This window comes from Spea bombifrons, chromosome 7 (assembly GCF_027358695.1).
Source record: "Spea bombifrons isolate aSpeBom1 chromosome 7, aSpeBom1.2.pri, whole genome shotgun sequence".
Taxonomy (NCBI): Eukaryota; Metazoa; Chordata; class Amphibia; order Anura; family Pelobatidae; genus Spea; species Spea bombifrons.
This window is the reverse complement of record NC_071093.1, coordinates 17,539,463-17,555,799: the sequence shown is the minus strand read 5'-3', so window position 1 is coordinate 17,555,799 and position 16,337 is coordinate 17,539,463. Positions and strand designations below refer to the sequence as shown.

Below are 16,337 nucleotides of genomic sequence, written 5' to 3'. Positions count from 1 at the left end.
TTTTCTGTGATACACGTTTCAGCATTCGGTAGTCCTGTTCTTTGAGTGCGCATGACTGAGCTATTGTTACATAGAAACACAGAAAGTGAAGGCAGATAAGAACCATTCGGCCCATCCAGTCTGCCCAACCTCTGAATACATTCCTTAGTCCCTGGCCTTATCCTATATCTACCTTATGCCTATCCCATGTTTGCTTAAATGTCTTCGCTGTATAAACATCTAAAACTTTTGCTGGAAGGCTATTCCATGCATCCACTACCCTTTCAGTAAAGCAATATTTCCTGATGTTACTTTTAAACCCTTTCCCCTCTAGTTTAAGACTATGCCCTCTTGTTGAGGTAGTAGTCGGACAGGGCCCGGTGCAGGGCGACCGCACTCACCCGGGCGTTGAGCACCTAGGGTTGTGCAGCCACATACCAGCACCCTGACATAGCAGCAGATGAAGTCCAGAATGAAGTGATATCCTGCAGGCACCCTGGAGCAGGCATGAAACATCACTAGAATCACGTGCAGGATGCTGCAGGCTGGGAGTATGGAAGCTAAGCAAAGGATATAGCAGAAACATAACAAGAAAGAGACAGGGAGACCAAGCAAGAACCATAACCAGACAAGACATACATAATACAGGGCACAACAGGGAACAAGACAGGACACCCCTCTACCAGGGGTTACAAGACAGGACACCCCTCTACCGGGGGTTACAAGACAGGACACCCCTCTGCCGGGGGTTACAAGACAGGACACCCCTCTGCCGGGGGTTACAAGACAGGACACCCTGCTGCCGGGGGTTACAAGACAGGACACCCCGCTGCCGGGGGTTACAAGACAGGACACCCCGCTGCCGGGGGTTACAAGACAGGACACCCCTCTACCGGGGTTACAAGACAAGGAATACGCAAGACCAGACATGAACAAGACAGGGAAACAAAAGACATGCAGCTCCGCAGCCTGGGTAGAGCGTGACACAGTTTCATCGTTTGTTGCATCACTGTTTGGAGGCCTCATCCTTCTCCTGAGAAAGAAGTGCACCAGTTCTCGCACTGAGGAGCCTCTGGACATAATACGCATGGAGGAAGGGCACAGCAGATAGACTACAACAGATCTGTGAGGAAGAAGAAGATCTCGACGGGGAAGAATGGAACACCTCTTCTCAATTAAGACCTAAGAAGAAGAAACCCCTCGTAATAAAATTATTTGGCTCATGTCAGAATATGTTCCCTGTTTGTCTTGATTATATCCAACGGTGAAGTATATACCAGTTCCTCACAATTCTTAACACTTTGAGGTCGAATAAATATTCACAAGCAGGTTTAATTTAATTTTTGGGGAAAAAACACGTACTTAAATTTTATACTACACAGTTATATTTTCTTATAACTACAAAGCAATTCATTAATACTATTCTAAAACCATATAACTTTCATTTTCTGTGTCACTTGAATCTGAGTAGCCAGGGTTATAAACATCTTTATTACCAAAATCACAAGCTGTAAAATATTTTGTATAACATCACCATCTAGTGGTCTTTAGGAAATCCGACATTGAAGCACAAGCGGTAAACTGCACTTGATCACAACACAACATTCACACAATCTAAATAACACTCCATGAATACATAATAAACACATATGGAACCCCAAACAAAGGTATTGACATTGCACGATACAAAACGGTGCATGTAATTGAGTTACGAATAAACAAACATATCGATATTATATTATCCGTCGGTATAGGATGGATATACCCTGGACAGGCAAACAATCTGTTGTACAGAGATTCTCAAATATGGCAAGATCCTTAGAGATATGGTGTTGGTTTGGTTACCCAACTGAAAATGCTTGTATTTTTCTAAGAGTGTGGTTGGTTAACCTGTGAGTATCTGTCCCAGTGGTTTGAGAGAATCAACAGAGAGGAAATGTCAGACCTCTGAAGCTCTCCGAGCTCACCGAGGAAGTGGCCAGGAATGTGCCTGCCTTGAGTCCTGGGGGGAAGGCCAGATTGTCTTTGGGGTAAGTGGGAAAGGGAAGGAGGATTAAAGTATTCAAGAAAGTGTGGTCCCAGGGTCTCAAGCAAAAGCTTATAGTTCTATCGTCCTAGTTAGATCTTTGATGTTCTGTTGAGCAAGGGGAAGGGACTGTGTGGGAGCGTGAATAATATATACAGTAGTTGTGTATAGCAGGACACAGGCTCTATGTGCTTTTTGGTTTAGGGTGGTAGCCAATTCTTGACAAAGTAGGAAGAATTCTTGGAAATCCCTCTCATCCAAGAAGAGGATATGGAGAGAATTAGAGTGGTATGGTCAAACCACATAGAGGTTCCAATCTGGTAGTGTGGTAAGGGGATTTGTGGAGTGGAAGAAACAGACCATGGCACGGTTATGGGCTATTAGCTAGTTATGACAAAGGGTAGCAAGAAAATGAGAAGTAAGGGGTGGAAGGGAGGTGCTTGCAAGGGGGATGGCAAGGGCAAGGAACATGGGAGAACTACCATCCCTAAGGGGCAAAACGAACAAAAGCACCTATGGACGTATTGGGGAAGAACCAGCCCCATTTTCTGTGGCAATGGCAGCCTCACACAGGGCAATATTACCAAAGGGCAACATAACAGGGAGAGAATCCACCTCATTAGGGAGATTGGACAGTCCAAGAGAATTGTCACTTCAAATGTCTGTAAACAGTTAAACCAAGGTAAACAATTGGTCAAAAGTCATGGCTATATACATAAAGCTTTCAATATACAGGACATAGGGGAATCACTATCAGAGGAACTCCATGTAATGGTGTGCTGTAGCACCTTGCTCTTACCTCAGCACCCCACCAGGAATATCAGCCCCGAGTGCAAGCCAGGGAGGAGAAGAGGGGGAAAATGTAAACATCAACACTCCCCCACAACTTGACTAAGGCCCAAGTGACTAGGGGGTACTTCATCTTCCAGATAGGCCAACTGGTTTGGCAGATGCCACAACCGATGCCCATCCCTCCCAACCAAATAAACATGGCAGGCAAGATGGCGACCAAGGACAAATGTGGGCATCTCCGGGCCTCCACAGCCGAGCAGTCTAGGCAAGTGAAGTGTGCGAGTCAAGAGGAGGTAGAATGGGTAACAATTCTTCTTACTTCCTCAATACCCATATCCCGTTGGGGAGCTCGCTGTTGGGAAAGGGCATCTGATGGCTTGCGCCAGTGTACCCCTAGGCACGGAGAAGGTCTCGTAGCAATTATAGTGTAAAGTTTTACTGATCACTATTTTTATGGAACATTCCATTAGTTGATACAATAACCACAACGGCCACTTTTTTAACAGGGAAAAGGTGTTTTTTTTTATGTATAAAATACGTAGCAATACACAGAAGTAGTATAAAGTAGATATTTAAAAACACAAGATTTTCAGTCAATGCCATGAACAGGGCTGGTGATAAAGTGTTATTCAATTCTTCATGAAGTCTTCTTAAATATTGTTGAAGATAATAAGGAGCATAACCTTGCATATATAGTATGGATACAGAACGGAGGTAATAATTACATAGAAAATATAATATAATAGAAAAAATAGAAACAGAGCCCAAAACGCAATATTAAAAAATTAATCAGCAAGACTCCGACCTAAGCAAGTACTGTTTCCAAGGAGATCGAAATGGTAACAGGTTAGACACCACCATCGGCACTTAAGTACAATACACACAATAATATTACTAATAGTCATTTGCATAAGACTTTCATTCAGAGTCCTACCTAAGCATTTTTAAATTATGTGTAAATTTGATTGATATAATGCGATCCTTATCCACATAGTTTTGGCCTTTTTTTTATAGGATGATTAAGGGTGTTTGATATCTCTTCCTTGATCCCATGACTTTCCAGAATTGAAAGTATTTCTGATAAAGCGGACAAAGTTTGGTAGCTCGTAAAATATCAATGATCAATTTTTGTTTGGGGTAAAGAAAGTACAGTTAAGCTAATTCAAAAGACATGTTACTTCCTTTGTTAACTGTAACGGATTTTTTTTACCCTGAATGTTTATATCCTCTAAAGTCAGCTTCCTACGCTACCTTGACCACTGAACCACGCTACCGAAGAAGCATCAGCCGAGACTAGATGTTTGAGGATAAAATCATGAGCTCAGTTTATTGGGAAACACAACATTATTTAAACAGTACCAGAGGGTAAGTTAAAAACAATAGTACCAGCAAAACACACACAGTTCTCAATTAGGCCGTCCTTTCCACAGTGCTCAGTATTTGCACGAAGCCCACTTCAGCCCAGTAGGGGGTCACTATTGTAGTCTGTGGGGAAGATGGTAAAAATGGACAGTTTTGGGCGATATCAGATCTTGGTGCAAATACTAGCCATAACAGTCTCTGTGCTGTATTAAAACAATACACATAAAGCCTCCTCCCAAAATGCAGGTACCCCAAATCTGTGCCCAACTTCCATAGTCTTTGGAGTCTGGCAATTGGGGAAATGTGTACCACAAGGAAGAAGTAGTCCAAATGGAACCCCTGTATCCACTTCCCCAAAACCAGAACAGTCTCTAAGGCCTGGGCCCAAGGTCTGTAGGGAGGAGGCTGGCCCTCAGACCCCTCCTGGAGCCTGAAGGTTCTTTTAAATTCTTCTAAATATGTAAAAAAAAATATGTAAAACTGCTGCTGTCGCCTTTGTGGCACTCTTGGAAGCAGTTTTCCACATTTGTTAATATGCTCATATACTGTATTTTCCCCATGTATAAGACGCACCTTTTTTAGAAAAATTTGGGGTCTGCGAGTGGCACCAGAAGATCTGCAGTTCAGTTAAGGTGGGGGAGTGAATGAATGTGTGTGTGTATCCGTGTGTAGGGCAAGTGATGTGCATGTACTGGCTGCCTGAGCATGATAGGAGTGCGATTGCTAACAATTGCTAGCAGCTAACATCAATCACACTCATATTATGCCCAGGCAGCCAGTACAATAACTTTATGTAATATATATTTTTTTAAATTTCGGCCCCCAAAATTAAGGTGCGTCTTATACTTGGGGAAATACGGTATGTACCTTTTGCACTTTTGACTGCCAATTGTCTGTGTAAGCACCATCGGATTGCTATTTATTTGATTTATCTTGCGATGAGTAAAATGCAAATCAATTTATAACTTAAATTTCCAAGACAGAATTACAATATATGGCTGTGTTTACCGTTTACAAAATATGATTAGAAATGTGCATTTATTACCAGTTTAACATAAACATGATACAGGAAAAATGAATACAACAATGTTTACATATTCCTTACAAACCATTAAGTGGCATGTTTACAGTACTGGTATACTGATGAGTTCTACCAATCTATTATACTCAGAAACAAAGGACGTCTACTCATCAGGAAATGACAAAAATCTCTTATTCCCAGTAAATGACAATGTATCAGTCATCTAATGATACTATTATTGTTTGTACCTATATTGCAGTATAATTGTATGTGTGCCACTATTGGATCGCCTATGGCTGTGCATCGCCTTAATATGAATGGCATTTTGAATCGCATTAGCTTTTCCTGCGTTGGTGCTTTGTCTTTAAAAAAGAAAATCCTTTTTTAGCCAAAATTCCACTGACAAGGAAGAGACACGATCCAGTTACAGCCCCTGGGAAGCCTGATTGGTCTGTGTTAGAACTAAGGTTACAGGCAAAAGAGAATGGGTTCTGTGTATTCTGAAAATAGCAACAAGTGCTGACCAGTGGAGAGCTGATGCTGTGATCCTTCCCCATCTCCTGCTGATCACAGGGAAACTTCAAGACAGCCAGGAGACGGCAACACTGCTTCATCTGATACCAGCCGATGTCCTGTTTCTTTGTCCTCTCATTTTGCTTCGCATCCGACACCAATTTTGTCAAAGAAGCAAAAGGGAGAGCGTTAAATAACCGAATACCCCACATGGTGAGTGGAATACCCCTGAGTACGTTTGACGTGTGATCACAGCTGTCCGTGTCTGTAATGCTGGGTTGCTCTCCCATGATGTGTATATAACAATGAATTGCTTCAGCTGCATGTGATTGTGTATACAGTCGACGAACTGTTGGTGTTAGTGTGTTACTGCATTTTTCACTTTGCATACATTAATTTTTTTTTGCAAAGTGCTAAATTTCAGTATCTAAACCAATGGGGTGTTTAATGTAATGAGTCAAAAATGTGTACTTTGCCCTAAAAAGTCTTCAGTTTTGCCTTAATATATTCCCTTAAAGAATCAGATGAGACTAGAAAAAACATTCTTACTTGGCATCTGCATTATTATGCTGGAGGAGGGATGCAAAATCCCTACTTCTGATTTGTATGTTAGTGATGTCATCAACTATTAACACAAATTTATTTTTTCAAAATTCGTCTACTTGTTTGTGTCCGATACACATACTATATTATTTTCCGACACCTTCTGTTGAGTCATTTAGCAAAAAAGATGCAAAACTCTCTGGTTTTATCAATGATATGGACTCTTGCAACACATGGTTTAATCTATTTGCATAACCATTGTATTTCTGGGACTCAGAAGACCACCAAAAAGATGTATGACCCTTGAACTTTTGGGTAATGCATACTTGTATGACTCTATAAGGACTAAATTGTTCTTAACCTCTATATCGTAGCCACGATATCGTAGCAATATGATAGTTAATACATTATACACTACAGTATTCAATCTATTATTATTATAAAAATTATTTATATGACACATATATATATATATATATATATATATATATTATATATGTGCACAAATACAGTGTATATACACTTTTTAAGCTTTTACAGCTCTTTTGAAAATGAATAATAAATCAACATCAGGACCAATAAGATAGACATAATTACTGTCTTCAGGGCACATGTTGGGCAACTGGAAATGTCTTAAACCTGTTTCACAGAAGGGAGTCTTTTAAACACACCAGAAACTAATTAAACGTCAGGAAACACTAACCATGCCTTATCATTCCATGTTTAAACATGAAAGACACATTTTGAAGAGTACAGTACAATATTCTTCTGCAAAGCTATTATATGAATTTATCTTATGATTCTTATTGCAGGTTATCCCTTCTTCAAGGAGAAAATAATGGATGTCAGACTTAATCTAAGCTTATTATTGCAGGATGTTGCACCACAAACTTAAAAGAGTAAAGACAGCAACTGTTACGCTGTTCATTATAATTAGTTTATTTTAATAGCAGCTCACAACAGTTTCATGAAATCATTAATTCATGTGTCCCATTCATCCCTGGGATTTCACTTGGAAGCTGTACATCACAGAAACAAAGTGGGTCTTTATGGGATGAATTAGCAGCAGATGTAATAGACAGCAAGAGCTGTTAAAGATCATTCTGAATAAAAATTGCCTTTTTATTCCTAACAAAAGTGAATTTACTAAGTGCTTCCCTTAACTGTTCTCTCCCCTGTTGACAGCAGCAGAAGGCTGGCAAGAGGTGCAAGTAGGCAACCCTGCCCCCCCTAGTTTTGGAATTCCACATATAGCGCCCAGGGGTTCTGGAAATGTATGAAGCATTTACATCATGACTGAATCTTGTCTGTGGTAATTTATGGGTTTTCTATGCTCTCCTTTTCTGCAAATATATTTTGGATATGATTAGTATATGAGTAAGCAGCTATGGGATTTGGCTTATCTAAGGGGGTCATAGCAGTTGTACTTTGCCTCCTCTGGAGGTGGTGCAAACCCCTAGCATAGACAACTTCACTACCTTGTGGTCTATGCATCATTTGTAAATGCAGAGCAAGTAGATATGAGATCTTTTGTTGCAAAGAGAGCTTTGTTGATTCCATAGTTAACCCCTTAAGGACCAGGCTGTTTTTTTTACTTTTTGTACCCTCGTTTAGCGGTGCTCGTGTTTAGATGTGATTTTCTCCTCATTTAGTGTACCCACAAAAGTTATATATTGTTTTTTTCAGGACAAGAAGGGCTTTCTTCAGATACCATTTTTTATCATATTTCCTATAAAAAAAATATATAAAAAATTGAAAGTTATTGGGCAATAAGTACAAGTTGCGTTTTGCTATCACAAAACCATTTTTTTCCCCAAATCTGGTCATTCTGCCCCATGTGCTATTTCCGGTGTCTTTGAAGCTGGCCAATGCAATTTACCCCATCAAACCATATATTTTTGAAAACTAGATACCTCAAGGTATTTCAAATGCTGGTATTTCCATACACTAATTCTACCACCAGCCTTTGCCAAAATTTGTGGTAGCAATTTAGTTTGTGTTTTTTTATCACAGAAATTGAGCTTCAGGTATGCATTTACAGCTCCTGGTATACACCACTTTCAAAAAAGACCCCAATATGTGTTCAGCAATATCTCCTGAGTACAGTGATATCCCCCATGCATGGGTTTGTTGGGTTGTTTAGGAGGTAAAACACCACATTTAGGAAGTGTGCCCCCCCCCATTTTGGTCAGCTATTTTTGAGCCCAGCCACTCCAATTTACCCCATCAAACCATTCATTTTTTTTAAATTAGACACCCTTTTGGTATTTGAAATGCTTTTACTTTAACTCTTTCCAGGTCAAGATTTTTACGAAGATACAGCGCTAATTTTAGCACTTGCTCATAATAATAAACTTTTTTTTTATTTATTTATTTTATACTTTTTGGATTTTTTTTTTACATTTTGCTGGAACCGGATGGTTCCTGTGATGCATAATTATTTTTAAATGTTACCAGATTCTCGCACCAGGGCCCTGAGGCTTCTAGTTACACCCCTGCCACCGATGTCCTATTTTTGCTATGGATTGATGCATAAGGAGGAGGACACATGAATCTGTAGTGTTGTTATAAAGAAGGACACTGATGTCCTACAGTTTCTATCCTCACTGCATTTTCAACCAGCCTAGCAGGCTGGCTGAGTCTTGTTCATGAACCACAAAATAAATATTACAATCAAAATATGAAATGCTTTATTGAGCATGCAGGTAATACCTCAGGCACTCTGGAGACTAAGTAACATAGACTTGCCTGACTATTCTACTGGGCAACTAAGCAATAACCAGTAGATTGCATAAACAGCAAAGAACAGATGGGGCAGGAAGGGACTGGGAGCATAAGAGGGTAGTGAGAGGGCAGGACATGCCGGGCAGAAGAAGGACCAGTGTCCATTAATACTTTCTTCAAGCCCCGCTCAGCGCAACTGACGATTACTATAGTTACAAGACTATTATATGTATTGCATTAGTTATGTCCCTGGTGAAAGCATCTGTTATCAAGTACTGTCGTTTTTCTCCTTTGGGAAGTGCAGCCCTTATTGTCCTTATCAGCTTAAACTTCCTCTGTTTAATTTCCCTAAACCTACCAATGTTCAGCAGGACAGCAAATTTGCAAAACAACTCATTGGCAGTGGGTGCCAAATGGAGTACTTTTACTTATTAATTAATTTTGCCATATTTTTTGTGTCTGGGATATTTTTTCCAAGGACTGAAGACGAGAGCATTTTTGACACTGAATAGCCCCGAAAAGGAAAGGAAATTATTTTTCCCCAAACTTTAAGTGGCAAGGGGATGGATAGTGTTTTTTATTGTTTCCAGTCTGGCACCAAAAGGGAACTTGGATGGGTAGGATGGGGTATCTGCCTTTAGAAAGGGTTATTAAGACATTTTAACCCCTCCCCCAGTGGGCAGGGGGCATTGATAGCCCCAAAGGGCATTTCATTTATATCTTACTCTTCATCCTCCAGGAATGTTGTTGGGACCTACCTGGTCCTGGTGTTTAAGAATTCCGGAATATTATGCAGTTAGTCCATACCATGCACTGCCCACTGACCAATAACTGATTGGAAACAAGACTAGTAGTAGTTGGGGGAGGAAACAGTAAGCAAGAGTTTCAGGCAGACCTTCTAGGAAGTGAAGGATGGGAGGATGTCTGGAGAACCACTGTTTTTATAAAACAATAATTATGTAACTTTTTGTGGGTGGAAACTTTGTTCCAACTTGCATTTCCAACTCACAGGTTAATGAATCTGAAAGTTGCTTTCTTTGTTATTGGTTTCCACTAGCATTTGCAAGTCGACTCTCTTGCAGTCACATGTACAGTACAGTATGTAAATAGTGAGGTTTTTTTGTAAGCGCAAATACAAATTGGTAGGACTGCAAATGCATATGAATAACCCCTTTACGACAATTGGCGTCACTGAAAAGCATCCCCTTGGGCCTGGAATAGGTGTAGAAAGTCATCTTTGATCAACAATTGCCTCCTAAGCTTAAACAGTGTAAAAATAATTCCCCAACTGATGTCACCAACAGGGGGAACCATCAAGTTCCAAAAATTTTAAAAAAATATTGGCATGCTTAATGCCCATGGGGTGTCTGGTTTAAAAAAAAGTATGATTTGATGGGGTAAATCGAATTGGCCGGGTTCAAAAATTCAAAACAAAATGCACAAATAACCCAACAAATCTAAGCATGGCTATCACTGTACTCAAGAGATGTTGCTGAACACATATTGTGGTGTTGTGTGATAGTGACATAAACCAGGAGCTGTAAATTGATACCTGAAGTACAATGTGTGTGAATAAAACGGCAAAAAAAAAAAAAAAAATAACTACCACAAAGTTTGACATAGACTGGTGGTAGAATTAGTGCATAGAAAGAGTTAAAATACTAGCATTTTAAATAATTTGGGTTGTCTAGTTTTCAAAAATATATGGTTTGATGGGGTAAATTGCACTGGCTGGCTTCAAATATGTCCTAAATAGCACATGGGGCAGAATTACCAGATTTTAAAAAAATGAAATTAAATGTAATTTTTGCCCCATAACTTGCACAAAAAAAGCAAAAAAAAAAATTATGAATTTCTAAACTCAAGACAAATAGTAGAATATATTTAGCAGGTATTTTCATTATCTTTTATAGATGAGTAAAAAAGTCAGAAAAGTTCATTTTAATTCTCAATTTTCACCATATTTTATACTTTTTATATAGGGAATTATATGATACAATCAAAATAATGAAATCTAAGAAAGCCTGTCTTGTCCTGAAACAATCAATATATAACTTGTGTGGGAACATTAAATGAGACAGAAGAAAATTACAGGTAAGTGTACAAAAAATAAAATCAGCCATTTTCATGAAGGGGTTAAAGAAACTCTCAGATCTCTGCACATTCTATTGCTATAATATAAATAACATGCAATGTACTCAAATAGCATATTATGAATACAATTGTGAAGCTACAAACAGCCCCCTTTCCTGAAGCTGCCTGTGGCAGCTGGTAATGCGATCGCCAGTTTACCTGGGCCGACAGCAGCAGCAGTGTCCCCACAATAACCACGACTGTGGTGACGTGGGGGCATTTTATTTTGATCGCCACATTCCCCTGCTGCCTGATCGCTCCATGAGAGCGACAGTGCAGCGTTAACCTGGCATTTTAGGGGTTAATACCGTTTTGTACTGGGCAAAAAAGAGCCCCCATGAGCCCTTTGACCACCCCTACTGCAGCAATCATAGAGGCTCCTCCCTGCTATTACCGGTTTACCGCTGTTTGTGTCCCAGCTTCAGAGACAGGGATGAAATTTTCACATGAGTGTGGAGACAAGCCCAAACCCTCCCCTGCTGCCCAATCGCCCCTTTAAGAGTGATGGTGTAGTGCTAACCCGTAACTAAATTAGTTAGTGGGCAATCACAGTTGAATAAAGACATAGCAAAACCACAAAAACTGCTCTGGTCATTTAGCAGAAATATGGTAAAAAAAAAACCTGATCCTGAAGGGGTAAATTATTTTTCTCAAACTGTAATCTTCTGGCAAAGCAGTTCTGTGTTCTGGCTTACTTACATGGAGATACGTTTCATTTAATAAAGATAATGTTACCCAAACTTGTTGCATTATATTCTGAATAGAAAAATAAGTTACCTTGCCTGCCTTGTAATTATTTCTTGTTTTCATTTACTTCAATGTTTTCAAGAGTTTTTCTTCTTTTGTTTCCAGCAGGGTGACATCCTGTTAAACATACTGTCGACTTGTGTTAAAAACAGAGATACGCTTCTCATGCAGTGATGAAGAGACAGAAAGTAGCATAGAACACAAAGCATGTATAATTTTCCAGGATGTGTCCACATTTACAGATGTTCAAAACTGCTGCTTAAACGGGGACTTTTGTTGCTCCTGTTCCATGTCCAAGCTATTGCCTCATGTCCTAAGAGTTGCCATTGTTCTGATAATAGTGGAGCAATGGTGGTCCACTGCAGTGCCCAAAATCTAGAGGAAATTCCTGTAGACCTCCCTATGGATACTGTGTCTCTGAAGCTGGATGCAAACAAAATCCATCAGGTGCCAAATAATGCATTCAAAGACCTCAGTTATCTACAGGAGCTAGACTTGTCTAGAAACTCAATTGAGAAAATAGAGCTTGCTGCTTTCAAAGGGGTAACAGAGGGACTCAGGCTTCTAGATCTGTCTGGGAATCAGATTCACAGCATACCAAAGGAGGCCCTGGAAAAGCTTAGGGCCAAGATCCGCTTGTCTAACAATCCATGGCACTGTGATTGCACTCTTCAGGAGGTGCTGAGGGAGCTCAAGTTGGACCCAGAGACTGTCAATGACATTTCCTGTTACACATCCGTGCAGGAGGAATATGTTGGCAAGCCTTTAATCCAAGTGCTAGATTCAGGCATTAACTTTTGCAATATCCACCATAAAACCACAGATGTTGCTATGTTTATCACTATGTTTGGTTGGTTTGCCATGGTTATAACCTATGTGGTATATTATGTGAGGCACAACCAAGAAGATGCCAGGAGGCATTTAGAATATCTTAAGTCATTACCGAGTCACCAGCTAACCAAAGACTTTGATACTATCAGCACTGTTCTGTAGTTATTGATGTGCCTAAGGATAACAGGATAGTGCCACACATTGAACCCTATGCTTTGGCAAACATGTTTCACAGAGAGGAAAAAAAACTCTAAAAATTGTCTAAAAATTAAGATGCTGCAGGATAAAGGCATACAGCTCATAATGTTTATGAAATCCATTTAAAGTGATAATTTCCATTTCTGCATACTCTGTTCTAGCCAAAAACAGCACTATTGCAATTATATCAAATTGATTAACTGAATAACAGTAAAGCATTTGCAAACATAACCTACTATACTAAGATTCTGCTGTGCTGTGCAGAACACCAATCACATATGTTCTACTTCAGAGGTCAAACTATAGAGGCAGTTTAAAGAGAAACTGTCACATTTGAGGTAATATTATAACTGAATATTATGCTGAAGACCATGCTCTTAAAATATTTAAAGGAACACTCCCTTGTTAATAAAGTTAAATGAATATTGGAGGTCCATGTTACAAGATGGAAGAGTAATATGTACTCAAGTCTGATATTATGTCACAACAATGTAATTTCATGTATCACCCTTGTTTTGGTTCCAGAAAAAAATAATACCAATAATAAAGCCTTACCTTAATTTTGAAACACATGCTACCAGACAGTTCCCTATCTTTAGTGGCTAATTGCCATAAAATTGTAGCTGAAGTATACCTCAGCCCAGAGCCGGTGAAGCTGCCCAGCACTTCCTTCTGTAGTCTGCAGCAGCAAGCTCTTACACATCACATGACCTTGCAATATGAACAGTGCCTCACACTACATGATCCAGGGAGTATAACTAGGAACTAGTCACTGGGCAAAAGGTAATTATAGGAATTGAGATGCTTAGACACTTAACTTAAAGTTAATATAGAACTTAACCTCAGGGGTGACCATAGGGTTAATGGCGTCAGTATTTTCAGTGACTCCCGGAGCTAAGACACACCATACTCTGACATACACATGCTAACGCCATACAGTAACACACACATGCTAACGCCATACAATCACACAAACGCTAACACTACATAATTACATATACATACGTTGAGGCATTCAGCAACACAGAGATCGGCATCAGGGGCAATGTCTGGCCCCTCCCCGGGGCGTCAACATCCACGGCGGACACCTGTTTTAAAAGAGTTTAGGAGCCACTGCGATTTTGAGAACTCTGGTTCCACTTGCAGGTTGCATACAGGTACTGCATTCAACCATGCAAGTCAATGGAGCCCAGCTTTCTAATCACAATGTGATTAGTAAATAATTTAAAATATACATATGGGGAAAAAAAGTGGTAACATTTAAAAATAATTATGCATCAGAGGAACCATCCAGTTCCAGCAAAATGTAAAAAAAAGTAAAATTAAAAAAAATAATAATAATAAAGTTTATTATTATGAGCAAGTGATAAAATCAGCGCTGTATCCTCCCAAAAATCTTGACATGGAAAGAGTTAAAGTAAAAGCATTTCAAATACCGAAGGGGTGTCTAATTAAAAAAAAAAAAAAGAATGGTTTGATGGGGTAAATTGGAGTAGCGGCCCTTTCTTGTTTGAAAGTGACGTATACCAGGAGCTGTAAATGCATCCCTGAAGCGCAATTTTTGTGATAAAAAAAACACAAAATAAATGACTACCACAAATTTTGGCTGGTGGTAGAATTAGTGCATGGAAAGGGTTAAAATACCAGCATTTGAAATACCTTGAGGTGTCTAGTTTTAAAAAATATATGGTTTGATGGGGTAAATTGCATTGGCCAGCTTCAAAGATACACGAAATAGCACATGGGGCAGAATGACCAGATTTGGAAAAAAAATGGTTTTTGTAATAGCAAAATGCAACTTGTACTTATTGCCCAATAACTTTCAGAAAAAAAAACATAAAAACATTGGGTATTTCGAAACTCAAGACAAATAGTGGAATCTATTTAACAGTTTTTTTCAAATAAAAGTCAGAAAAGGGTTTTTTTTCAATTTTTCATCGTATTCTATTATTTTTTTTATAGGAAATTAGATAATATGATCAAAAAATGGTATCCTGAAAAAAAACAATATATAACTTGTGTGGGTACACTAAATGAGTGAGGAGAAAATTACATCTAAACTCGAGCACCGCTAAAGTGTTTAAACAGCCTCGGTCCCAAAGGGTACAAAAAGTAAAAACAGGCTGGTCCTTAAGGGGTTAATACAGCACATGTCACTGTTTTAGTATTATAATGAGTGAGATTAAATCATAACTTCTGCAGCCATATAAATCCTTAGCCATGTACTGGGAGAATAAGACATTGTAGATGTAGTTCAATATAACAAGCTCAAATATTGTAGCTCTTTCCTTTAAATGGGAAAAAACATTGCAATGGCTCATCTGAGAAGAAATATCCATAGCATCCACTGTATGTGGCCTTAGTACTACTTTTACACAGATAACCACATCAAAGATTTTCATTCTGAGTAAAATGTTTATTTTGTTTCGGCACTTTCTTGAATTTCTCAAAGGTGAAATAAAATACATGAAGCCAGAATCCTAACTGTAAATGTATTTTTATTCCTTTTGAATGAGTTACAAGTTGTTAGCACCAAATTTCTATTAAAACTGTATTTATTTGAAGCAGGGGTGTACTTACTTTCGTTGCCAAGGTTTAGACATTGATGGCTGTGTGTTGAGTTATTTTCAGGGGACAGCAAATTTACACTGTTATACAGGCTGTACACTCACTACTTTACATTGTAGCAGAGTGTCATTTCAGTGTTGTCACATGAAAAGATATAATAAAATATTTACAAAAATGTGAGGGGTGTACTCACTTTTGTGAGATACTGTACATACACATATACCCTTACACCCCTTTCTCCCCATCTCTTACCTCTTCCACCATCTTTCTACCTTCTGACTCCATCCTGTATCCTGTATCTTGCATCCTGCATCCTGTGGCGGGAGCGCAAGTTCTGTCACTTCAGACCTCACTTTAATACTCCCTCATCACTAGGCGCCGGCTATTGCTGCACAGCTTAGGGATGACGTCATATCCCAGCGCTCGGCTGCACAGCTGCACCTGAGGTGAGTACGGATCTCACCTTCCTCTGCCCCTGCAAAGCGGGACAGAGGAAGGGATAGGTGAGACAGCGGGACAGAGACCCAAAATCGGGACTGTCCTGCCTATTTGCTTGCATCGATCATTCACGATCCTATTGGTCTAGTGTTCATTTTCCCACCCTTCTTCCTATTTAAACCTTCTGTCCCACTAGTTCAGTGCCCGCTCAAAGAGTCACATAGTGATTTGCTTTGGGTTTGTTTGCTTATGCTTCTATTCTACCGGTGTCTATCGTGTACCAAACCTTGGCTTGTTTTTTACCTTGATCCTGTGCTGCCTGCACCGACCTCGGATATATACCTCGTTATCCCATTTTTTCCTGGACTCCATTTAAAAGGCCCCAGTCTGATAGTGACTCATTTACACATATTCTCATTTTAGAAAAGTCAGCTTTTCCAAAATTTTAAACTTTTGTTTTTG

At 39.4% G+C, this 16,337-nt stretch overlaps 1 protein-coding gene across 1 annotated transcript; it reads left to right on the top strand.

The window, feature by feature from the left end:
* The first annotated feature begins 11,977 nt into the window (after nt 1–11,977).
* LRRC3 (leucine rich repeat containing 3) lies at nt 11,978–12,896 on the top strand. The gene has a single exon (XM_053470733.1). The coding sequence runs from the start codon at nt 12,048–12,050 to the stop codon at nt 12,831–12,833; it is 786 nt and encodes a 261-aa protein (XP_053326708.1). The 5' UTR covers nt 11,978–12,047; the 3' UTR covers nt 12,834–12,896.
* The last annotated feature ends 3,441 nt before the right edge of the window (nt 12,897–16,337 follow it).

Bases quoted from the DNA above. Each gene is read 5' to 3' on its own strand.
- LRRC3 (XM_053470733.1), top strand. From the start codon at position 12,048: ATGTATAATTTTCCAGGATGTGTCCACATTTACAGATGTTCAAAACTG.